The sequence below is a fragment of the Pestalotiopsis fici genome (assembly GCF_000516985.1).
Source record: "Pestalotiopsis fici W106-1 unplaced genomic scaffold PFICI_Scf_10, whole genome shotgun sequence".
In the NCBI taxonomy this organism is placed as follows: Eukaryota; Fungi; Ascomycota; class Sordariomycetes; order Amphisphaeriales; family Sporocadaceae; genus Pestalotiopsis; species Pestalotiopsis fici.
In genome coordinates, this window is record NW_006917100.1 from 1864865 (window position 1) to 1890950 (window position 26086).

Sequence of the window (26086 nt, forward strand, 5' to 3'; positions counted from 1 at the left end):
AATACAAGTGTCACCGCAACTAGAACTTCAGCCTCACTTCCTGCGCCCTCATGTCATTTTTTTTATGATCCCGATTTATCAAAAAGCTATAATCCTACGTTGAAGATGGCGGGGGAAATCTTTTGTGGTTCCCCGCAGTTACATATCATTGGCGAAACCGGCTGACCGGCTTTGTCTCTGTCTTTCTGGATATCGAGTTCCTGGGGTGCTCAACAGACTCCGAGTTGGGAGAATGCGGAGTCATTTCCCTCGCCGATGAGTTCATCCGAGAAAAGGTGTATAAAGGCAGAGCGTTGTATCATGGCCAGATTGCAGATTGAATTACTGTCTATTTATTTGGCCAAAGAATATGAACCTATTTCCCTTCAGCAACAAGAAGTGTATACTCCACGATTATACTCATCACGGGTGCTCGGACGTCAAGTCTCATACAACAAGATGGGATCTAAAGACGATCAGAAAGTAGCCATTGTTACAGGTGCAGCTGTGAGTTTAGCCTATATACTCTGACAGATGCTGTATTCATTTACATGTCAGGCTGGTATGGGCGTTTCGCTTGCTACGCATTTTGTCGAGAAGGGGTGGTTAGTTGCGTTGCTTGACGTAAATGATGAAGGTGGACAAGATATTGGTAATAAACTCACTTCATCTGCCTTGTTGCTCTAGCTAACCCGTCTCAAGCACAAAGTCTTGGACCCAATGCTGCATATTTTCACGCAGATGTATCTTCGTACGACTCACAAGCAAACGCATTCCTAGAGGTCTACAAGAAATGGGGACGTATCGACGCTCTGCTGGCCAATGCTGGTGTGGTAGACCGGTCATCTGTGTACATTCTCTCGCACAAGAATGCCAGCGTCGAAGACGTCCCGGCCGCTCCTGATTTGACCTGTACCGACATTGACTACAAGGGGTTTGTTTACGGGACTCAGCTCGCCATACACTTTATGCGTCACAACAGTCCTCCGGGAGGCAAGATTATTGGCACGGCGAGTGTGGCAGGTCAGCAACTCCAACAGTACTTGAGTCTAGAACGATGAACAGACTAATTATGCGTGGCTATGCTAACTTGAGTTTTTGGGCAGCGCTTAAACCACACCCTACATATCCAGAGTACAATGGGGCCAAAGCAGGTCTGCTCAATTTCATGCGCGGTGTGTCTGACGTGCTGAAGATCAAGGAAAATATCAAGATGAACGTCGTGTGCCCCGGCCTTGTGGCGACGAACATTATCCCGCCAGAAGTGGTCGAGGCCTTTGAGAAGCGCTACCTGACTCCCGTCGACACCATTGTCCGTGCTTACAGCGAGTTCTTACAAGACGGCGATGACAGGTACGGCGTCGCCGTCGAGGCCTCGGCGGACAAGATTGTCGAGGTAGAAAAGACGCCGTTGGGTAATGGGGAGGCTAGTAACAGGGCTGTCACGGTCTGGGAACCTCTTTTCAAGCAAATGCATCATGAGAACAGCGATCTTGACGGCACTATACACTAGAGACGTTTGGCACATGGTAGTCATCTTCAGACTCTGCTGGGCATGAAAGGGGTTCGCTCTTGTGGCGGAAAGGTTTGTGCCCAGTTACAATCAATCTTTTCCATCTACTAAAGGCGTGTCCTGCTCGTGATAGTAATATAGAAATCAACGGAACTTTCCATGAAATACTGGTCGCTTGAGGAATGCATTCGCATGTCCTTCTCTCTTACTCGGCCAAGGGGTTACTGGTCATATTGTGCCGCACATTTCCGCGCAACTAGCTGGTCCATCGATCGAGCTTCTACTCAGAACGGATCGCCATCACTCATAAGATTTGCGCCAATCAAACTTGCATCACGAGGTAGCTGTTGATGGCTTTGATCCTCGCGCGGACAGCATTTCGAGGAGCTAAATAACAGTGTATTATGTCATTGATAAATCCGCCTACAGCATGGAGGAGATCTAGCCCGCGCAATCACCACTCTCATTTCACGAGGGGATTAGCACAATGACTTTCAGCACGATTATCGATGACGATTATGATGATATAGAGCGTACTCAAGCAAATCAAGTTCTCCCAATATCATATGACTGGTCAGATCTGCACTAAGTCGCATTTTCCTACCCTACAGGAAGTCTAGCATAGGAGTTGAGACACCATTAGGTGTTGGAGAAGGCTCAGATTCAAGCTCTGATGGGGTAAAACGAAGAGCCACCATATTTTGATGGACGCTATCGAGCTTCGAGGCCTGCCAGTTGCGTTGTTTTCTCTCTCCCTCTCCCTCTTTGGTATCGGGAAGAGTGAGAGGTTTCAGATCGGCGGGAGAAAGCCAACAAGCGAGCTTTTCCGCGTCTTTTTTTTTTTTTTCAAAGAGAGAAAAAAGACGCGAAGGCAGAAAAAGAGTTAAAGAAAAAGTGAGCGGAACGTCATCCGCGAGCCGTGTCGCTCGTCGACGTGTCCATGCGACAAGCTCTTAAACCGCAAACGCCTCACGCAAACTCTCTGCGGTCAGCCTCCGTCAAGGAAAAAAAAAGAAGAAGATTGCTTCGGCGAGACTGAGAAAAAAAAAAAAAAAAAAAAGTCCGGCGTTCATGGGAATGTCCAGGTGGACTGCAGACGACTCGTTCATCCCCCCATCCTCCCGGGACCGAGATGCAGGCAGGAGATGAGAGAGAGAGAGATAGGAGTTTGTTGGAGATTGTCATTCCAAATTACCACTCCCCAAAAAGCCCACCACGTCGTCGTCGTCATCTCTCTAGGAAAAAAAGAAGGATTAAGTTCATTTAGACGGTCACAAACTTTCAAAGGGCCTGCCTTTTTGCCCAAGGTTGTTTGTGCCCTTACATGTCACTGATGGGTAACTCCCGGGTACCTTGCCGTAGCCAGGAGGAAAGGGAAACCCTCTTTCTACTATTGTACCGTTGGAGTGTCAGCAAAAAAGGCTCTGTTGGCTATTACATACATGGACGCTTTCTCCAACGGGCTGGGTCAGGAAGAAAGAAGAGGGTGTGGTACCTGCGGGCCCCAACTTGTACGTTTGGGGCCGTTAAGTTCGTGTTCCTGATACTCAAACGTCCTTTAAGGTTCGACATGACCGAACCTTGATGCTTTTCTCGACATGAACGTTTTGGGAAACTGGAGACATGCAGCGTCGTTTGCTTCGAGGCAAGCGTGTATCCAAAGAGGAATAGCATAACTCGCCAACGGCCTTGGTCAGGGTGGGCAATGACCTATTCCAGCCATTTTTGGCTGGGGGGTCATTTGGCTGAAAAAGCCAGAATATCGTCGTGAGAAACTAGTTATGGCTGGTGTACAGTACATGATATGCAGGTCTTGGGCTTCTTTTTCTGTTCTCCTCCTCCTCCTCCTCATAACCATCCTCTAGCTAGTTCAACGTTAGGATAGCTTGTTACTTCTCTTGGACGCGGCAAGCCCTCTTTTTTTTTTCCCCCTCTGTGTCGGGGCTTGTTCTTTTCTCCCACCTTCCCCGTCATTGCTCTCTCCCGTCCCACCTGGCATAAGAAAAAGCAACGACGAGCGAATGCGCCGCCTCCGCCTCCGCCGCCAGTGTGGCCCCCCCCTCTTCTGCCTCCAAGAGCCCGGATGATCATCCTCGCAGGACGCCTCTTTCTTTTTCTCTATCCACCCCAGATCAAACCAACGAAACAAAGGTCACCCTTGCCATGGCCCGGCCCAATAGGGCCCCACCGCGAGCGAGCCTTGTCTGAGATGTCCTGCGTGTACCCGCGACCTGGAGGCCATTGGAGCGCCACGGGGCCAGGCCCTCTACTCTACTCTACTCTACTCTACCGCCTCATCCACCCTCCCTAAGCTGCGGGATATTTTGGGTGGCCGGGCCATGGGGGTGGGAGCTGCCTGTATAGTGTCGCCCAGGTTAAGGCTCTTTGGCCACTATTGGGAAAAGACGATAGCCTTAGTGCCAGGCCTCGTTGAGTCTGTGCGAAAAGTAAATGCCCAATCCGTCGGGGAAACGGGCTGTGGATAGCCCAGGACAAACGACTGCACGGTTTGTCGTGCTATGCTAAGAGGGCGCAAAGCGGGGAGGTTTGTCTCTTGGGCGTTGCTGGAACTTCCCCCGAGGGCCACGATCAAGCGCACTCTCTGATCCAGATTCAGCGAACCCTGGCATTGTGTCCTCGACGGAAACGGATACTTGCATGTATCCAGGCCGGAGGAAAGAGAAAAGCGCTACTCGTGACAACTATCACTTTTCCCTCACCATGACCAAGCGGGCTTACGTGGGCAGCATCACACGCTATGAGAGCGGGATTTATTTCGCGCACTGCTTCTATATTCACATATACCAAAAGTAAGCTGGGAAGGGGGGGAAGGTACAAGTTCCACCCTACCAAGGATCCTCCTCATCAAATGTCGTATCTGTGTGCGCCGCAATGGCTGAGAGGTGTCAATCTTGTTGACAGGTTAATTAGACAGAATGGCATTTTTAACATGACCCAAGATACACAAAACGACTTGCGTGGTTTTCTTGCCCTCCATGAGGCCCCATCCTTCTTGTACCTCTTCAGCATTCAGTGGTGAACACAAAACCCACGCGCTCGATCGAGGCGCCGTGAGACACAGTCTCTAGGAGGGAGCAAGAGAAGGGGGAGGGAGGGAGGGAGAGAGAAAGAGAGAAGAAGGAGGGGGAGTTGATTCGGAGCGGTTGGACGGTTCTGTTTTGGCAGCGGAAATCTGATCGCTTCCTTGTCTGACAAGGCGAGACTCGTTCAGAGCATGGTGTCTCAATGGACTCCTACTGTTCATACCTAATCACAGCGAGAGCAAATCTCCCTATACCCTCGCAGTCGACAAGGAGGCGGAGAATGAGAGAGAGAAAAGAGAGTTTCCTGAAATCTGAACCAGAGGCTTGAATCATACAATGGCAAAGGGAAAAGGTCTCAGGACTTTTTCCTTGGTGAGAAAGGCCCAGAAAGTTCAAAACTTATTCTTAGCCCGAGACGAAAGACGCCGCTCGGGTCGTGTCTCGCGGCCTCGAAGCTCAACATACCTCTGCCCTCTCCCATCTGTAAGTCCGAGGCGGGAAGCTGCAGACAAGAAGGCAAGGGCAGAAAGGCAGGCAGCCAAGCTACACTCTTTTGATTTTTGTTGGTTACATGCTGGGCTGGGTTCGAACTGGGGTCGGCTGTCTCTAGGGAAGTCCCGTACATTCGGGAACAAGTCGAGAACCAATCGTTCAAATCACATTCCCTCCTCCTATTCTGTCAGCTCACACCCAGCTCTGACTTCGCCGGAAATGGAGGGAGAGAAGGCGAGTAAGTGGGAAAGAAGTATACATGTATCGCCATGTCTGATGGTCACACGTTTTGGGGATGGCAATGCCGGCCCATCCGTCAGTCTGGGCTGGAACAATCTCGCGCCGAGAGGAACCACGTCACACTCGCTTGGGGGCGGCTTGTAAAGCTACTTAGTTCTCTTCAAGTATCGGGAAACATACATTGCCAGTGAACACGGCTATATCTCCTCTTCTACTCAAGTCACGAATAAGTAACTGCACTCTTCGACTGAGTTCTTCGCCCCAGCCCAGCGATGATGCATGTCATCGGCGGACTACATGATCTCGGGGAAGCGCGCAGTCGTGTGGTGCCACGCTGCCCGTTGCCATTCGCATCGGGGCATAATTGATGTAGCAGATAGAGTTACCGTGAGAAAAAGTGTCTGTTTTCTTGGTTGTGAAAGAACCCAAGTACTCCTAGGTAGACAAAGTATTCTACGTGGTTGGAGAACCTTGGCTGGTTTAACCGGCAAGTAGTTCTTTTCTCTCACTGCTGTGCGAGCCGTACCTACCTGACCAAGAAGCTCCCGTGCCTCGTTGACGCCAAGACTCCAACCTTGATAGCATGCTTCCCTCCTTCAAAACCACTCGATATGATTATGACCTAGGCGTAACAATCAGATGACTCGCCAAAAAGCTCAGCATTGCGCCGACTCGATACCCATACATGGGAGCTTGGTGCGAGAAGACCAGGCCTTCCAAAATAGGAAACCAGCTCTCAAAGCGGTTTGCAACCGAGTGATGGGTAAGTCTCAGCGATACAGTGACGGCTGAATGAATTCCCTCATCGTCGGAAGAGACCTTTCTCTCTCCCCCACCCTTCACGAGCTTTTCAAGTTGAACAGAAAATTAAAAAGGGGGGCAGCTCTGACGACAAAGGAGGGATACCATACGTAAGCTTGAGCGTACGTAGCACCACGGGCTCAAGATGTCTCTTACGGGCGTAAAGAGAACCAGAAGTTGGGTAAAAAGAATAATAGAAAATAATTGTAACACGCGCGTTGCTGCAGGATCGAGAAACAAGACCCAAGATGAGGTACAATGGAAAAGAAAAAACGGGTGCGTGCCTTTGTTTCCCAGAAGCACGCAAACTCGGTCACACCATTTTTCTGGCTCTTGTTCAACAGACGCGGCCACAAAGGGCGCTTAAGCAGTCGCAAGGAGGGGAGAGGGGCTATATATCATGGATAATATCTCAAGACGAGAAACTTCTCAAACTGAAGCGATTTCCTTGGTTCCATCGTTGCTTCAGATTTGGAAATATTGATGTTGTGCGTCCAGACCGTTGCGTTGTCTCTTGCTTGCTGCAAAGAATGTCAGGATTTAGACGCGCAAAATAATCTTGAATACCATATCTCTTGTGACTGAATGTTAGGCCTCATCAGATATGAGCTTTGTCATCAAGCTAGACTCAAGATCACCCATCACGTAGATTCATAGGTGACTGTGGCGATCGTGAGTCTTCTCCTCAGCCGCTGTCCAAATTGACAGCACAAGAATTCTATCCGTGTTTCTTTCCCACGTAGGTCTTTTTTTGAATCCACTGTCTCTGTGCGAGCCGCAACACACGTGCAAGTCAAAGAAGGATCTAAGCACCCGTGTTCTACACTTACCATGATATTGGAACGACGATGAACCGCGACGGCAGACGTAAGACAGTGCGTCAGTCTCAGCCCAACGTCGATTGCGAATAGCGAAAAGGAGAGGCGATATCATCATCCATAGTTTGATAAGAAGGCATGATACACGATATTCTTTGACGTCAATTGGGATGTTTAGACGTGGGCGGGCGCGGGCCGTGTATCGGCCCTGGTTACGAGCCGAGGGACTCTGATGCGAGTTACGAACTGTCATGATCATATATTCCACACGAAGCAGTCCTAGTATGGAGACTTTTAGCGAGCAATTTCAGCTTTGCAATACCAGTGGCATTATCGTGCAGATTGATGTATCGCACCCTATGCCAGAGGGCCGCTCTAGAGGGGCCGTGGGAGAAAACGAACACCGGAGAACTGCAGGTAATGTTGGGCTGGATTGCATGGACAGAAGCATAATCCCTTTAGTTAACGGAGGCAGTCAACAGAACAGTGCCTATGTTTGTGCGTGCGCGCAGTATCAATTGGCACGAGTCTGTGGGCAGACGTTCGTGATGCTTTGCCGTGCTTAGCCAACCAATTGGCCTTCCAATTGGTCGGACCCCTCCATCAGATCACCTTGGCTCAAGTTCCTTGCTCGACTTCTCGTTACCACAGATCAATCGCAGTTTTTTATGCCGTGTCACAGTCGCACCACATGAGGGCGCAGCGTTGATATGAGTTCCCAGAGGTCAGGGCCCCCGGAGAAGTCCCAGAGGGAGGCCGCAAGATCTCGAGACACCGTATTCCCGTGCGTGATCTCAATGTAACCAAGCGTTGGCCTTCGTTTCCCATTACTGTTCTTGGACAGGCCAGGGGGTCGAACGACAGATGAAACGCAATTGTTTCCGAAATTTCAAGCATGCTTCTCGCCTATACTAGCATATATCGCCCGTATCAAGGGAGAGAATAACGCACGACACAACGTATCTATCTCACTTGCCATGGAGACGTGCTTGCAGCAACCGAACCTTTCCGAAAGGCAAGCCTTCGCCAGTAATTTACCCTTGCTCAAGCACGGTTCCTGTCCAGAACGGACAATGGCTGCTCAGGAGGGGCGCTACTAGCTCAAGTATCAATAACAACAAACAAAGAGAGAGACTTCTCGAAGGCTTAACTCGGCCTGAGCCGAATGGCCTCGTCCCATGTCCCATGTGGCTGCATGAACACTAGTAGAAATGTCTCAGTCTTCCCAGAAGTGACACTCTACTCTGCCAAATAAGATCCGGGAGGCTCATGGGCAATATTACACTCTAGCACAAGGACAAGACTGAGTAGAAGGTTTTCTTCTGAGCCATCAGGAAATAGCAGCAGGTGAGGTGGCAGGTCCGACAAGGGCTGAGGTGACCAGGAGGCACCAGGTTCTTGTTTCTGTTGGGGGCCGACGAAAGACGGACCAGCAAGTTTCTCAAAAGGGAGAAGGCGGTTGTCAACAAAATAGTTTCCAGCCACAAAGGGCGCCACTCTTCTACTTGATAGACACATTTCCATCGCCCCGCGGGGAGTGTCGAATGTTGACAACGGTATGATGTTTGGGAAGGCTCAATGGAGACCGAGCAGCATCCTGATTGGTATTTCACAACCTGACAGGTTATCCTGTATCACGGCATCGGGTTAGGCTTGATCGGATGCGTTACAATCTCTCTTGCAGCGGCCACGGCGAGTCTAGTCCCCGAATCAATAGAACTTTTCGTTTTTTTTCCAGGAAATGAGATGATGCGACGTTGGAGTATCTGCAAGTCATTGATGAGTATATCTCGAGAATTTTTGACATGAATGAAACTTGTGATAAAAGCAAAGCTGTCTCCCGGTTATCTCTAGGTTTGACTCAAAGCGGCCTCCATGTGCAGCTACGGTACAATAGCGTGCATTCTGAGGTGGACAGAGACGCAAGCACTTGATGTAGGCCGCTTATTCGGGTAGTTTGAGTAGGTACGTACGACGAAAAAAAATAATAAAATACCTACACAAGAGAAAAACACGAACAGTGAATATAAGCCTGGAGATTGGATTCTGCAACGAGGTAATGAAGGTTTCCTGCAACCAGCGTACCTACATGGGCGGTACACGGGAATTTGCGCGATATGCAGGAGAATGCATGTATAATTCCAATGTGAAATGCGCAATCTGGTGCCAGGCCCTGGGAAAAAACCTTGCCCTGAGTTTCTCGTTGGATGTCCATGCTTACCCCTTGCGTATGTATGTATCGAGTGAAGAAAGGCTTGAACTCAACTGAAAAATGTCCCCACGATTATTGCCACAGCGGTCCATGTCCAAATTAGGACAAGAGCACAGTACGGCCGTACCCAAGCAAGGTCAAGAAGGATTAGCGTTACAACGTTCAGTCGCGCGCGCGTGTGTGCCTGCGATACCTTGGAAATTTGATTATTTCGACGTTACGAATGTTCCAAGATGGAGGAGTCGTGCGAACAAGGAGTTGTGCTGCGACATTTGAGACAGTATTGAGTAGCGCAACAAGAGGTTCTTTCCCCCTCCCTCCCCTTTCTCCTTTGGCAGGGAGCCTCATCGTGACCAACTAATTCGCGCGGCGTTACGATTGTGGGAATTCGAGTAAGTAATGGCGTAGTAGGCAGAGCCCCCAGGTTATTGAGGATGACACGGGGTAAGACTAGGCAGACTGCCGGGCGGGAAGTCCGTGTCGCCAGGCGTGTTGATCATAATGAAGAAGAGGCATAGTTGAACGATGAGACTGACTCGGTGAGTATTTGCTCTGTCTACTGCTGCGTAATCTGCCTCCTCTCCATTCTCTGCCATCATACGTTGATGAGAAGTAGAAGCCTGGAGAGAATAAACGAAGAAGCAAGACATTGCGACAGAGTTTTGACGGACTCGACGCTATCGTCGACCGTGGCATTAGATAGATGGAACCAGTCGGGCAGATTCGAACCTTGAGAATAACTCCCAAATCCCTAGTAACCTACCTAGGTGAGCATTCAGGGAATCAGGGGCCAGCAGGGCAGGCTTTTGGTGGGGTCAAGAGATGGAAGAGACGCTGGGGCGACGGGTGATCGCCCACTAAGATTGCCGAGTCCACTAAGCAAGGTTTACCTAGGGGGCGGGATCTCGCATGGGTCGCCCTTGCTGGAACCCCCCAGTAGCCCTGGCAGGCGCACATAGCGCAGCAGGCAACGCTCCGCTCATTGTTTCTGGTAAACGCCTGCATGCCCTTTGCACCGACTGTCCCGTCGCAATGTACCCATAATCCAGTGAATCAAAAATTGTTGTAAAAGATCTGGTGTAATTTTCCCAAGGTATTGCTGCTGGCCATTATGGAGGTGCCGAGATCAGTGCGTGAAATGCATCGAGGCTGTAAGGGAGGGAATAAAAAAAGATGAATCGATTGATCGATCACATAGAGCAGTACACTAGGTACATCATACATAAAGGTATATAGCGTACGAAGTACATGCATAGGTAAATATGCAGCTGAAATCAGAAATATGCAAGAGCAAGCGCGAAAACCAGGTTGTCACAAGGCAGGAAGGAAATATGTAAAAAGCAGGTGTGAGCTGTCGTTTTTCTCCCACCGCTTGGATACTTTTTTTGTTTTGCGCGACTGGTGCTAGGAAGGAGTTTGGGCAGCTTCATTACTTGGCACGGTCCATTTCCGGTGCCCGACCCTTCCCGAATTGCATCCACGGAACCCGCCAACACAACAAATCACACCGAGATATGAACGGCACTTTGTAAGAGTTTGATTTAGTAGTTGCTGACGTGCGTCGCCATCTCAGGGCTGCAACGGACAGAGAGTGGACGATGTGTTGGTATACTTATCGCATATATACCACGTTGTTGGGGCCGTTCTCAAATACCCCGGCTATCTGCATTGTCTTCTCGTGTGCATGATGCAGAATTCGACCATGCGCACGTCCATGAGACCATATATAGGCTGGTATACTCATGGCAATTGAGGGTATAACAAGCGACCATGACAGTTTTGTTTGGTAATAAGACCACCAGAAAGTGGCAGTGAGCCGATCCCGATGCAAGTCCAAGCGTACCTAGAACCATATGTTCATAGCCGAAGGGTACTATACCCTCCTTGTGATACTTCAGCTCTACATTTGGCGGGGCTCCCTCCAGTGCACTCGCCACAGAATTCCTGATTTCCACGAGGCTTCTTCTGCGGGTTGCCTACGGATGTACTGATCCGTTTTCCTGGCTTGATTTTTGTCTACTGGTACCTGATTCACAGGCACTCATCATCACAAGCAAAGCAATGAATAGTATTCGCCTCGGATATCTGCTGATGTATACCTACCTTGGCTACCGGCACGGCATGATGAAGCTGGGAAAGCATTGTCTAGTCTGACTAGCAAGTTGAGTCGATCTTAGCAGAGTTTATGCTCACGACCGAGTGCCTGGGATCTGAAGGTTGCAAGATCAAACCCCATGCTTCCATGCCTTGGATAGATGCGCAATGGTGGGATATTCATGAAAAGTCGGCGCCGGTCAGCCGCCACACACGACGTCGGCGGAGTGCTCAACCACACAGTCGGTGCAGGAGTCGGATCATTGTAATCGTACCAACGACTCGGGCCCTGTCGAAAATCACGTGTCGGCACATCCGTTTTCTTGACGGTGCAAGACAAGACCTGCAGTAACTCCTTCAACCGGTAGTTTCTCCTGCGAGCAATCAGAGACTTTGGATGGCTTCAAATCGGCAGCACGGACAGCGTTTACCATAGTATGCACTCTTCAGCTTGGTGACCAATCGTATAGTTTCTTGGCATTGCGTTCACCATGGCTCCATTTATGTATAGATTGTAGTGCCATCCTTCTTGTTGAAGCGGAGGGCTGAAGACCGAGCCTATACAACAAGCTTCTCCTCCCTTACCTACCTAGGCAAATGGTGAATTTTTCTTCTAGTCAGGATGGAGCAGAAGTTGGGAAGGACAACTTAGCTTATGGCGTAAATGGTGCTGGCGATTTGGAGGGAGAAGGAAAAGAGGTGCTAATGGACTTTGCTACTTGTACATGGCTATACTAAACCATCGATCCTTTACTATGTATTCTGTTGCTTTTTCAGCTGATGGTCCCTTGACGTCATCACATGATTGCACTCAAAGTGTAGGTGCCCAATCCCACCAATATAATCGAATACACAAAAGCACTCGAGATATCTCTTTCTTCCTGACAACTCACTCAGCAATTGCGGCCCAGCGGCGACATTTGTGGCATTCTAGACCCACACAAGCAAATTCATCATCAGAAGGGTATGAATATGTAGATCGATCAGGCCGCATAGATAGTGCTAGGGCGACAGCCTGCAACCGCAGGGATGGCCAACAAAAAGGAATCACGGCGAGGCGATCATTGCGCGGGACCGTGCTGCCTACATTAGCCCAGACAGATGGATGGATGCAAACAGACCCTACGGATATCAACAATATATCGTACACTATGCAGGGCGTATCTTTGTACATAGAATCGTGATGCATCATGCCTACATAACAAAATGACATTTTTTTACCTAATTCAACTCATTTTCAATTAGACACTAGAGTGCGAAATGCCGTTCCGTCCTGCTGCGCCGTCCGTTTGGTGGACCCGGTTTCCTTTTCCCTCCCCCTCTATAGGTAGGCTCTCCCTCGCTCGAGTCGCTAGCTTGGCTGCTGCGAACCGCCGTGCATTCTTTTTTCTTTCGATCGGCATCGTCGTGGTCGCGACGCATTCCTGCCTAGGCAGGGCAAATTACATGGGAGGATGAGCAGTTTCGAGGCGTCAAAGTCTGGCGCTTCGTCTGATCTTTGACCTTGTTAGCCTTGTCCACCACCTTGTGGGGGGTGGGCATGCCGACGGCAATAACCTCGAGTTTTCTCAATGCTAACGCGTCGTTAGACTGATTGAACCAACGGCACCGAGTGGTAGCGTGCTTCTAGTGATAGTAGTAGCCTTTGCTTAGCAACAATAAAGTGCCCGTAGTGCAGTAATGGGAATGCTTTTTTTTTCCCCCTCTCGCGGGCGGAGGAGCCAATTTGGACCTGGCGCATGAAGCCGAGCGGCCGACTAAAGCTCAGCTGTCCTCCATTACAGTAATAATAGGTAATCAATCCTGCTCTCTCAACGCCGTTCCACTGTCACACAATAGCGTACCGTACCTACTTGAAGGGGCGCTGCCAAGGTGAACAAGAAAGAGGGAGAGAGAGAGAAACCCGCAAGACTTGAAGCACATGAACGCGCCCTATCTACCCGTACTCTACACAGTACATTAGTTTGTCACTAGGTAGGTATTTACCCAAGCTAGGCCGCAGCCTTTTTACAGCGCGTTGTATTTTCCCTCCAATTCAGGATAGAAACCACCTAGTAGACAGTATTCATCATGTACAAGATATCCTACACTGCACGTTCAGTTGATTGATTGATCTTTCAGTAGTCCCAAGTGATGACCTCAGTTGGTCGGTGTTTGGCTGCCCATCTTCCGTCAGATCAATGGACGAAGCGACCTTGCCCCCCGGTTCGTCTTTTGTCGTCAACATACGTACACAGAACACGCAACATAGCACAAAACAGCTAAGCACAGCCCGCTGCAACAGCTGTCGTGCGCTCGCGATGCGGTTATGAGCCGGTTACACCTTTGGAGACGACAAGCATTTCGTTTCCCATGAAGTTCGGACGTAACCGGGGTCACAGCCAGTACAAACGAGGTACATCGAGGAGCCAAAGAGATTGGCGAAGTAACCTGGTCATCTAGCCCGTGCCAAGCCCCTACTCTACACCCTGGCTTCGTCGCCAAACCAGGGTCCCTATCCTACCCGGCGCGCCGATGGAGTGCTGCTTGTCAACCCGCTGCAAAAAGAGCTTGGTTGCTTGGCTTGTGAGTCTGCCACTACTACTACTACTGATACTACCAAAACTACCTCACCTTTCGACACACTAGACTGCATACTCACCTAGTCTCTATGGCAGATCGGAGATGGTCCAATAGCTTGCTGTTCATGAAAATAATGTTGCAGCCGCTAACCCAATGACATGACATATCCGGGTATTGCCCACTCGATCGTGCAAAGCAGTGTCCCACCATCCAGCAGCAATAGCAGCAACTTCCAGCAGCAGCAAGTCAAGCAAGTCATTCTGCTCAAACGTACAGTTCGTTTCATGGCCCATGCATTTACACTTTAGATTGCCGGCCGAGTCCCGCTAATCACCGTCGTTTTCATTGGCGCGCCCATACGGACGCCCATTCCATCCGTCTTCAGGGTGATGCGGTCCTGGCTGTCATTGCCTTGTCAAGCATGCCGAATGACTATGGCCGCAAGAAGAAGAAAAATAGAAGCCCAAAGCGGCCAACTTACTCGTCGCGACTGGATACACGACATCACGGCTTGGGATATTGCTGTTCGCGCCGCTGTTCAAAAGTTCCATCGTCGTCGAGCCCCGTTCATTGTCTAAACACACAGAAAGAGGCAGATGGGACGAACAGACTCTCTTCTATTTCCCCAATCGCGCTAGGTTCCCTTCCCTTCGTTCCTCCTGACTATGTAGGCTATGTACTATGTAAGCCATGTACTATGTAGGCATCTGAGAGCTAATGTACCGGCAACGAGTCTCCGGTTCCTCCATGAGCACACTCCCACAGCACTCAACTGATCCTTTGGTTGGTCATACAGTCCAAGTACACAATGCTACATGGACTCTTGCCCTATACAGCATCGTGCCATCGTACCAGGCCCTAGGAGGAGAGCACAGGCTAGTTGATGATGTAAGTCCAGCTATCCCTGTCTGTCATGACCCTCCCGTTCCTCGTCCTGGGCGCTGCTTCTTTCTGGGGGGGCGTCGTTTCTTTTCTTTTACCCTTTCCACCTACGCCCAACATCCTTGTACATCATTAGCCAAAGACATCATGGTCGATCGACTCAGGGAACTTTTTCCTCTCCCCTGTGCCGAGCTTCCTAGACTTGTACGTATACATGGGTACAAGCCATAGTTTGTACGTATGTAGCTGACCTGACCCACTCGCGTCCCGTCCGTCCAGGATAGATCAAAGACTATCTCTCATGCCATGGAAACCATGGCATACTTTCTACCTACGCACATACCTGCTGCATACATTTCATTACCCAAGCAGAGCATATATACTTTGCATACTCTGTTTACACAGGCAAAGTATCTAGATAGATGGCAGATACCTTCTACCCATCGGTCTTTCCCTGCCTAGGTACTGTACCTCGAGTCCCAGAAAATTATGGTTTCCCCCATCACTCTGACTCTATTTTCCTCATCCAAACCATGACCCTTGCATTGATTTGCAGTTGTGAGACATGATTAAATCTCAACGGCCGGCTTATAGCTCATCCCTGTGAAGATAGATGCCATCTTCCTAACACTACTACTTGGACACCGTCAAGGCCGACGACTTCAACCACCTCTGGCGGGCAGTCTCACCCTGCACGTGCGCACAGATTCCTGGGGAGAGCCGAGAAAAACAAAAAAGAAAAGCAGTACCTACTCGACGACAGGCAAGAGAGGCTCCGGACAATTTTGCATTTCTGCCCACCGCCACGCCAATCAGCGAGAGCATGCACACTAGGCGCCACGGGAAAAGAAACGCGGTGAACCTCACAACATGAACTACTAGGCACAGGTACTTGTATACTTGCAAGGTCTCGACCCTTTTCACCTTGTATCTTCTTCTTAACGACAAGCCCCCATCATCCTATCTATCTACTTACTTACTTCATCGTCCCGCTGGACACCACAAGTAACGCCTCTTGCCTTTCATTCTTTACTTCCACATTTCTTCAAATTCTCCCCTTTGCCCGCTCCAGCTTGTTCCAAAGTTGAAAAACAACGTCTCACACATCTTCTACCTCCTGGATCCGTTTGTCGTGAGTCTTGTAGATTCTTTTCTGCCTTCTTTCTCTACGCATCCATCCGGTGCCTTTCTCTGGTTCGTCACCTCCGCCCTCGTTTTGGGTTGGCACTCAACGTCTCGTTTCCCTACCATTCATGTTTCTGGTTCCGTCATATACGATACCAACTTTGCGGGAAGCAGACGCGAACCATTCGGGAGCTCGGGAGGCTGCCGATTCTGATTTGCAGTCCTTGCTAACACACTTTCATGCGAACAGGTTCGGGCTGCCTGCATCCACCAACGAACCATTTCTCCACTCGCCATCGACGTAATTGGCCCGAGTGTTGAGATTGTCAGTCATCGATCTTGGAAACGCTTTGTTCAACAGGCATCAGGTAAGATCTGAATTACTACACTTTCTTATGTGCGGATGCGCGAGAGAGGAGAAGGGCGAGACTGTATGCAGATTTTGATACAGGCAGCTTAAAAGGAGCATCACGGTGGACTAACGCATCATTGTATAGTTTATTCAAGGGCTCTACTCAATAGGTGGAGTAGGATAGTTTTGGACGCTTCCATCTTCCGAGACTCGATTCACTCAGTTTGTCAGCGACTTTTCAGAACCAATGAGCGCCATTCTGGCATGATTCTCTGTGTGTCTGCTGTGTCATCAAAGAGCGAGCGGGCCTGTGTAGAAGGGCATTCGGCACTATTAATCTCCCACACAACTTCAGAAACGTGTGCAGTCATACCCTGAGCTTTGGTTGGAATTCAGCGTTGATCGTCTCTCAGCCAGCGAATCTGACAACGCCAACGGCCATTCCAGTCGGCCTGTTTCACCTGCCAGCCAACAGAAGCAACACCATCTCATTCACTATCCAATCCCAACTCCGCTTCAGCCAGACTGAACCGTTCTCTCGCAATCTGATTAATCAATAGTCCTGGAGACCATAACTTGGACCCTTGAAGAACATTCCCATTTCTGCAACATCGTTCCCGAAACAAGTGTTGCATCCAGACTGCCCTTGGATTAGACACGTCAATACTCTTGGGAACGTCGATAAAATCAGCCTGAATGTCTACCTCCAAGTTTGGGTACAGCTTTGAGGTGAGTCCCTCGAAGAAGGAACTAAGCATTTGGTCCAACGACCTGGCCCAACCCAGCCCGTGGCAGGTTTCGGAAGCATGAGAGTCCTGACAGCTTCTACAGCCACACTTCCACCCAGATAGGCCAATTATCATCGACCCCGACGTCGAGTCTCCAGAGACAGTGGCCTTGAGATACGAGGAAGAAGCCGCGAGAGCCAGTGGTGGAGGCCAGCGTGGGGATTCCCCTGGTCTCCTCAACTCATCTACGTATTCCAAGTCGCAGCCTCCCCAAATGCATGGTTTGTCCCCCGCTGTATCCTCAATATTCAATGAGGGCTATTGCTGATGGTAATCCGGCGCGATCTGTAGGATTTGAGTCGTCAAGGGCGTACCAGGACTCAACATATCACTATCCAGCTCAGTCGTTTCCATCGCACCAAAATGCCAATGTGGCTGCTCAACTCAATCAAATGGCCTTTGCTGCCAATAGCTCAGCAGCTCCGTATGTCGCCCCGGTTTTGCCGACATTGCTCTCTGCTTGTGAGCCCAGCTCTGGTATGAGCGGTACCAAGGTGATGGTGAAGGTCTCTGTCCCGTATGACTTGCTCGCAGGGAGCCACAACTTTTATCTCGTCTTTGGTCAGCAGAAGTGCGAGGCGCACGCTGTGAGAGATCACCAGGATGCAAGCGGATGTGGATACGTAGTCAGCGGCGTTGCACCACATTTCAACGACACGAGGAGCGCGGCAATCAACGTGCCTTTATCATTGTTGATTGAAACAAGTGATGCCCAAGCCCCTGCTACTCTCGAGGTCGGCACGTTTACTTATCATGACAGCCAGATGGGGCCAGCTGATCCAATGGGAGACGCTATCACGCGCTCCTCCAAGGTACCTCCATCACCTGAACACCGCGAGGATACCCCAAAGCAAGCACATCACCGTTTGCAAGAGCCATCTACAAATACATATGGCTATCCTCCCGAGGCTCAACAAGCTGCCGAGTCCACCTACGACCCTAGCTATGCGAGTACAACAAGCAATAACAACAACATGATGGCGGCTTACCACCGCTCTTCGTATGCTGACGATTATTCTCGTCACATACCACCTCCAATTAAGACGTCTTCGCTATGGGGTGGCTACGGATCTTCACTCAACTCGATTAGGAGCCCAGGAATGGCAACGAATCACACGACAATGACCAGGCCAAGCATCGCATCACTCCCAGCACCGGCTTCTGCCAACCCTCAGCTTGTACGGACCAGCACTCTGCAGACGTCCGGGTCTCCTAGCTCTGGATTTCACCCATATGCCGTATTCCAGCAGTCAAAAGCCAAGCTCAACATTGCTGGAGATCTTGAGAGCATGACCGAGGGTTGGACTGCAGAGGAATTCGAGAATCGCCGGCGCATTGTACTATTCAGAAAGCATCAACAAGGTGCAATTCTGACAGCCAGCTTCAAGGCAGTCAGCGTAAACGAGAGACCACCCAACAGTATTTGCATCAGCTGCATTTATTGGGCTGAGAAGGGCGATTGGTACGTCACAAGCGTTGACACAATACACCTACTCGAACAGCTAGTCGCCGCTCCATCGAGGTTCACTGTGGAGGAGAAGAACCGCATTCGTCGCAATCTGGAAGGGTTCCGTCCGGCGACAGTCAGTAAGGCTAAACCAGAGAGCGAGGAGTTCTTCAAGATTATCATGGCTTTCCCGAACCCGAAGCCTCGCAATATTGAAAAGGATGTCAAGGTCTTCCCCTGGAAGATATTGGCACAGGCCCTCAAGAAGATTATATCAAAATACGTAAGTCCTATTCACGTCTAGTCATGCCTTGGGTACAACATGTGCAAGATGACTCTGCAACATGGAAAAGGAGATGAACGAGACGGCAGTTACAAAGTAGTCATTTGAAGGATTCTGATGAGTTTTTATTTAGTCAGCCTCACCCTCTTCTCAGGTTGGGCCGGGTACTGGTCATATGCTGCTCACCCCCGTGAGCAACCCGAGCCCAAGCCTTTACCATCACCCGCACCATCCTCCTACGCCTAGCGAAAGCTCATACGGTCATCACGATCATCATGGTATAACATCACCTCGATCTCTGTCGGGCAGCTCTGCTTCATGGAACACATACTCTGCGCGACCGCTGTCTCCAACCCTGAAGCCACACTCACCAACCTCGGGCGGGATCCGCATCCCAAGCCTATCATCGTACGGTGCTAGTGATGGAAGACACACGGCTTCATCAGGTTACGGGCTCGCGTCGCAACCGCAGACACGCTGGGACACAACAAGTACAAACGGCTACATTGACGCAGGAGGGATCCCAGCCTACGCGGGTCACCACCAGAGTCATGTGTATAATACTGCGGCATATGGAGGTGGTGGCCAGCGGGCATGACGACTGCCAGGCCACGAACACGAGCTACAAGATCGAGACTCGAGGCTCTGCTCAGGGTGTGAGTCAGTGTCGCGGGTGACCGGTTAGTGTGGATCTCCCATGCAAACGACGCGTTAGGATGGGGGCTGGCGCCCAGTCACGCTCCCACCAGGGCATAGTATTCATTCTCCTCTTCTGGATGGTGTTCCCTCTTTAGCAAGGCATGCAACAGCTTGGCATGTACAGTACTGAGGGGGGGAAGGGTTAAGTGGGCGCTCGTGAGCGGAGGCCGGGCGCCGTCGTCAACACACAAAACAGATTGCTCAAAGGCGACATGAAGCATCTACTCCATATCTTGCCATGCCTTAGTTTGGAAGAGAGGGAAGAAAAAAAAGGACAAGGCATTACATTGATGGTGGTCGGGGTGTACATGTTGCATGGCTTTTTGGTTCTGTCTGCCTTGGAATGGGGGTCGTCTGGTCTGTGTCTGTGGGGTATAGCACGGCATCAGCTGTTGTGGCGCTTTGTGGCGCACACCAATCAGGGCAGGGCGCAACACTCCATCTACCTCTCTTTACTTTCAGTCTGCTCTGATTTCTGCCGCCCTCCGACCCCCTTCGATATTCGCATTCCCATTTTTACACCACTCATTCGACGCACCTTGCTTGTTTATATTCTTCCTCAGGTGCTCGGCGACATATTCTGTTACACTCACGCCAAGCATCAGCACGTCCCTTGTCCTGCTGACCCTCCCTGGAGCGAATCCGACCGAACCCTCAGTCTTTCCTTATCTGGACCACCTGTCATGTTGGGAATCTGTACTGCAACGCCCCCGGCAACTTGACGCCATCATGGATATCTCAAATGGTTGAAAGGGGTGGGGCCCCTGTTATCCATTTGCTCATTTTTGGAATCTTCTTTTTTTTTTTTTTTTTTTTTTGAAATCAAGTGGCTTTTTCCACCGCCCTTGATACTGGTGAGCTGAAAAGACTTGCCAAACATCCATGATCCCCATTGCATACTACATACAGCAGGGGTGGATGGGATGGTCGGCTTTGGGAGGGTTCAGGGTTGAGGTAGTCAAAGGGCTACTAGGGATGCGGCTATGCATGCAGTCCGAGCCTACTAATGCAACGCGAGGGACCCGCCTGATCCCGCTCTGTTCCCGAGCTCGATACTCTCCGTCCTATCGCTACGTTAGTCTGCTGCAGCAACAGGCAGCGTCTATTACTATTCGGTCACAAACGTCAACAACATTGAAGCCTTAAATATGCCACAACGCCAAGGAAAGGAAAGCAGTTTGTCTGCAGCCCCAAAAAAACAAATCAAGATCCCTGGACTGGCCCGTCCCTTTCTTTTCCCCCATGAGCCTCTCACCTGCCTAGGCGCGAGAGCCTGCCTGCCTGCCTGCCTGTACAAGGCCTGGATCTGACCGACAATCATCTGCCTCTCAGCTTTGCGTTCCCGGCAACCCACCTCATTGCTGCTCGATTCCTATGGATCCGCTTTGGGCGGCAGTTTCATCTTCTTCTCCTATGCTCCCATGCTTTCTATTTCGCTTCCATATCCCGAATGGACATGTTCGGCGGCTATGATGGCTATGAGTACGGCTAAATTAATGACATGTCGTCTTGTCATTTTTGGGCTTGTGGCCATTATTTGATTTCGTCCTAGCTCTCCCCCACCACGCAACCACGTCTCCAAAGAGCGCTGCCGTCTCCCCAAGCTTGTGCAATTCATGCAGCTTGATTCAACATGCTATGCTTGCATATTTCGCCCTTTCTTTCTTTCTTTCTTTCTTTTTCTTTCCATTAGTCTCATCTCATTTCATCATGTTCATTATCTTGGGATGGGTTCATATCGGTGGTGCATGTACAGGTAGATCATCTTGTTTCGTGTCTTTTTTTTCTTTTTTCTTTTCGGTGGCAAATGGTCTGGATTGGCCTTGGACTATGTCTGCTCGGGTTGCTGATAAGCTCGAGCTCGGTTCGGAGCACAATGGGTGGGAGTATCGGATGGACCACTAGCATTATACCCTTATTACTACTGCTTTTGATTTTCTTAGAGGAAAAAACACAAACAAACAAACACTACCATGGTATTGGGTGCATCCAATGTGAGAAAGAGAAGAAAAAAAGATATGGATACAGGAATATTTCAGACGGTCGGCGTAGGATGGAGGGTACATTGTTCAAGGTTACAGGATAGGAAGTGCATTGGCTGCATGCTTCGGTTGGAGTACCTTGACATTGGGACTACATGTTTTATATTCCATCTCAGTAATAATAATAATATTTATTCAAAATCAGGAGTAGCTGCTTCGGCGGGTCCACGCACACACACCCGAAGCCCACATTATACTGATCTCGGGAACCTGTCTCGTTATTGATTCTGGCCTCTGGGACCCGCCACCGATGGATGCTGAGACAGGAATCTGCAACGTTCGAATACTTTTGTCATTTCGCACCACGCGGAGTTATGGTCGGCTTGTGGCGATATAGCTGCATATCAGTTATACTACTTCCCGGTTTCGTGCCGCAAATTGGAACAGTTACCGTTTTCTGGGCTTTGGTATGACTGACGCTCTTAGTTTCTTTATTTTTTCTGTTTTGAAAAAAAAAAAAAATAACCGTATTCTCAGACGTAAGAATTACCTCTGCTACCTTGATCAGCATCTGCATCACTATTCAAGATCATTGTTGATCCACATTGGGCCTCTGTCGCCACGCACCACACGCCATGACTTTGACGTCCAACCGGAACTAGATATATACAGAAAGCAGGTAATTCTCAGGGAATGGGGTACGATTGCAGCATTTGGGGAAGCATCGTTCCATGGAGGAAATCATTCTCTTGCGCTTGTCGCGGCGTGGCGGCGAACTTTGCATAACATGAGCTTCTGAGATTCCCTGAATGTGGTATGAAAAATGTCTAGTGACTCCTCCCAGTGCTCCAAAGAAGTCTTACTTCTTGCATCACTATAGCGTCAAAATATCAAACATTGCATTATTCACTACTCTTATGGTAATAGTTCATGCAGTAAAGATGCTAAGCATGTTACAATAATCGTGATTGTTTTTCTTTGCTTACATTGTGACCAGAACGATGAGCCCCTGATGTGAAACATGCCTAAGTGAAGACCATATTCGCCATGTATAGGGCCATGGTGGAGATGGACTGAGCCTTACTCTTCAGGCCAAGTGTATTATCTTCCATTATGCCTTTGGTCCATGTTCAACACCGATGACCAGCGCATGGAGCCAGAGAGATCGGATTCGCAAAGCTGTACCTCTGTCAATCACTCCGAAATGTCCTTATGCAGCTGATCTCGTAGTGTTTCTTCAGTCCGTCTTCAGGGGCGCCCCATTCCCCCCGGCAATGACTCAAAGCTGCATACTGCGAATTGGTCCCAGATGTACGATGTACTGTTGGGGTAAGCAGAACTGTGCTTTTGTGTCTAACATCCAACCGTGGCTCTGGAGAGCTGAAAATGGAGCCGTTGTGTCACTCGTGTTTCCGGGACCATTTTCCCAACCATGAGCTTGCAAGATTCATGATGCTTTCAGGAAAGCTTAGACTTGTTGCGACCAATGCTGCCTGATCATGACTTTCAGCAATCAGAGAGACTTGCCAGCCAATGGCGTTATCAAGGTTGGCGGTTTCAATCCGAAGAGCCCTCCTCTTGATTATGAGGTCGAAGTGGCTCGTACCCGAAACGATTGTGGTACCCAGAACAGCCACTCATGATATGTTTAGGGCTGTTGTTCTCGAGTGTTCTGAAAAGCACTTTGCACAGACGGCAACCTTGAGCAGCAGATTCTACCAAACGCTTAAAAGGCTTCGGGTTTTTGAGAGAGTTTGTAGAACTTGCCACGCTTAAATGTCGTGATCGGAATATCACAACGTGCTTGACGAAGCTCGTTTAGATAAAGAAAAGGCGGCCTTATCTGCGATGTTTGCAACGCTGATTTTAACCATCAGGGCTGGGACGACGTGTTGTCGGATTCTCTGGTGGCAACCAAATTATAAGTAATAACTGATTGATAAACGATATTGTCTCAGTAAATCTGGGCGCGAGGCAGGAGATAAGTCCGCTCCTGCCCAACTAATCACAAAGTAAAATATTTTTGGTGTTAAGGAACCAAGAAATAGCAAGAATTGTGAAAACCCAAAGACTCCCAAGACGGCCAAGATCATGTTCAGTTAGAAAAGAATGCACGAGATAACTCCACCAGGGTTATTCTAAGCCTCTCAATAATAGGAACGAACTCCAGCATATGTCGGTTTTATAAATAAATGCATCAGAGATACAAACTATTATTAACCATTAGTTCTATAGTGCGGTCGGTGAGTTTATTCTACGGATTGGATAGGAAGATTCTCTGAATACCTAGACACTCTGGGGAATCGAAAGGAGGACCCGATGCCCGGCACTCCTATCAAACTCAATCATTGCTTTTGGCTACTACGACTCCGCCAGAATATCTACCGCCTTTATTTGTTTATCATCTGCTCGCCATGGTCTTGTACCGACGTTAGTATGAGTCTGTAGCACCAGCAGTGCTATATATAGCACAGTTATTCTTATTTACAATCAATCTAGGACAAAATTAATTGGATTCATTCAGGGACATGTTTGGTTAACTTTTCTAGAGTTGCCTAGCGGATAGGATTCATAGTACAACTTGCAAGTCTCCTAGCCTCCCAACGATGAATGACTGATGGTAAGGAAAGGAATCTTTCAGATTCTGAAAATATACAACGCCCCCAAGAGAGATAGTCCTGTTCTGCCTACATTCAAGGAAATTCATGACATAAAATATTGGCAACGAAAAAAAGGGGGGGCACTAAACACCATCGGCAAATGATGCACCTCCCGCATTCATATCAACAGCCATGCTATGCTTGAGCCCACAGACCTCAAACAGCTTGACAGGGGTGATGTTCTCGGGGGTACCGACAACACCCTGGTTCTTGAGGCGGAGCAGAGTCTCGCGGATGGCAATGTAGGCCGGAGCAAGCGTAGCAAAGCTAAAGATCATGATGCGGAAGCCCATCTCGCGTGCCTCTTCGACGGTGATGGTAGGGCTCTTGCCGTTCTCCACCGAGTTGAGCAGCAGCGGCCAGGGAGCCAGGTCCTTGACGGCCTGACGCGCCTGCTCCTTGGACGTGAAGCCTTCGAGCAGGCCCACGTCGGCGCCCTCTTCCCGAGCCGCCCGCAGCCGCGAGATGCACTCGTCGTAACCCAGCGACTGCAGCGCGTCGGTCCTCGCAATGAGCACAAAGTCGGACTGCAGGCGCACGCGGGCGGCGTGGGCGGCGCGGATGCGCGCCAGGTATTCCTCGCGGGGCACCACCTTCTTGCCGCTCAAGTGGCCGCACCGCTTCATGAGGACCTGGTCTTCCAGGTGGGCACCGGCGACGCCGGCTCGGATGTACTGCTCGACTGTGCGCGCGGCCATGATGGGACCTAATGAGGGGTGTTAGTTGCTTGAGGTTGGTGACGGAAAGGGGGGCATGTCATTTCTCACCTCCATAGCCAGTGTCCATGTCTGCAATCAGAGGTGGGCCGAATGGGTCGAGGTTGGCAATCATTTCGGCATTTTCTCGCATCTCGTGGAGCTGAGCAATAGCCAAGTCGGGTTGGCCAAGACGGGAAGCAGTGGTTCCAGCACCTGTCTGGACTAGAGTGTTATTACATATCTCTTATGCTTACCACGTGTCGAGGTGTATTATCATTTCACGTACCATGTACATGGCGTTGAAGCCAAGCTCAATAGCAGTCCGTGCCGACAAGCCATCATAGACTCCAGGGCATACGATCAACTCATTGGTCTCAAGGAGCATCTTGCGAAGCTTCTTGGCTCCAGTAGTAGGCTCTTGAACGCTCGAGGCTACGTGGTTGAGCTGCAGCCATGTGTCATTGATGGCCTTGAGGGCGGCCTTTGGCTCGTCGTGGCCGTTGACGCCATTGGTGCCGTTCTCGGACGCATCCGACTCAAGCAATGGCCCGTCAGGAGCGATATTGACGGTCTCAATGTTTGGGTGTGGCTTGACGGGCGCGGCAAAGCTCTCAGATAGGGCTTCGGCTTGGAGGACAATTGAAGACTCATTCTCCAGTCGCGAGACTGGGTCTTGAGGCTGAAGCGTTGCGACTGACATGATGAATATGTACAAAGAAATATAAAGATAATCGTTGCAAAGTGGGTAGAATGTGGAGATAAACGTTGTAAGACAAGTGTAGATCTTGTGGCAGTGCTCTGATATCTCTCCATTGACGTGGCAGAAGACTCCTATTTATACTTGCGAATACGCTTTTCATCTCTTCAACCGATATGCTTTCTCGAGGACTGGTTTATTCGATCGAGAAGTCCGGATTTCCGTTCTGGGAGGAGGTCGACTATCCGGAACCCGAATTCTTTGGCGTATCTCGGCGCGCATTCGCATACACACTCAACTAATGGCTTATCAGCCAAGACACGATCATTGAAAGATTGCGACAACAACTGATCCTCCGACATGTATGCCAATGTTTCAGGCGGAGGGCAAATCCCCATCCTGGTCATGGGGGATGGCATCAAAGGAGGGATTAATCGCGGCAATGTTGACCTCGTCGCGCTTAGAGGTTGCCGATACGCACGGAAAAGGCCTCCTTGGCGACGACCTGTAAAAGTCTCGAGGTCGAGAACCGGTTCACGGACTTGGCGAACAAGCCTACGCGTTGTTGATCATTTCTCGTTGCTTTTTCAAAGACCGAAGCGCCACAATAATGCTACCATCTTGGCTCTTTTCCTCGAGTCTTACAACCAGGATCGGAAGAATACGGCCTCACAAATCATTGTTGAGAGAAGTATATTGGCAAGAGAAATTCTATTAC

At 49.8% G+C, this 26086-nt stretch overlaps 3 protein-coding genes across 3 annotated transcripts; 2 read left to right on the plus strand and 1 right to left on the minus strand.

Moving 5' to 3' along the window:
* Positions 1–438: 438 nt before the first annotated feature.
* Positions 439–1492, plus strand: PFICI_12798 (uncharacterized protein; the record flags this gene model as incomplete). Its single annotated transcript, XM_007841379.1, has 4 exons — positions 439–486; positions 538–631; positions 682–1002; positions 1086–1492. 4 exons carry the CDS (start codon positions 439–441, stop codon positions 1490–1492), a joined length of 870 nt encoding a protein of 289 aa, XP_007839570.1.
* Positions 1493–16810: 15318 nt separating this feature from the next.
* Positions 16811–19230, plus strand: PFICI_12799 (uncharacterized protein; the record flags this gene model as incomplete). Its single annotated transcript, XM_007841380.1, has 4 exons — positions 16811–16843; positions 16946–17123; positions 17194–18632; positions 18766–19230. The coding sequence occupies 4 exons, from the start codon at positions 16811–16813 to the stop codon at positions 19228–19230; spliced, it is 2115 nt and encodes a 704-aa protein (XP_007839571.1).
* Positions 19231–24056: 4826 nt separating this feature from the next.
* On the minus strand, positions 24057–25371 carry PFICI_12800 (uncharacterized protein; the record flags this gene model as incomplete). Its single annotated transcript, XM_007841381.1, has 3 exons — positions 24057–24679; positions 24741–24888; positions 24958–25371. The coding sequence occupies 3 exons, from the start codon at positions 25369–25371 to the stop codon at positions 24057–24059; spliced, it is 1185 nt and encodes a 394-aa protein (XP_007839572.1).
* Positions 25372–26086: the final 715 nt, after the last annotated feature.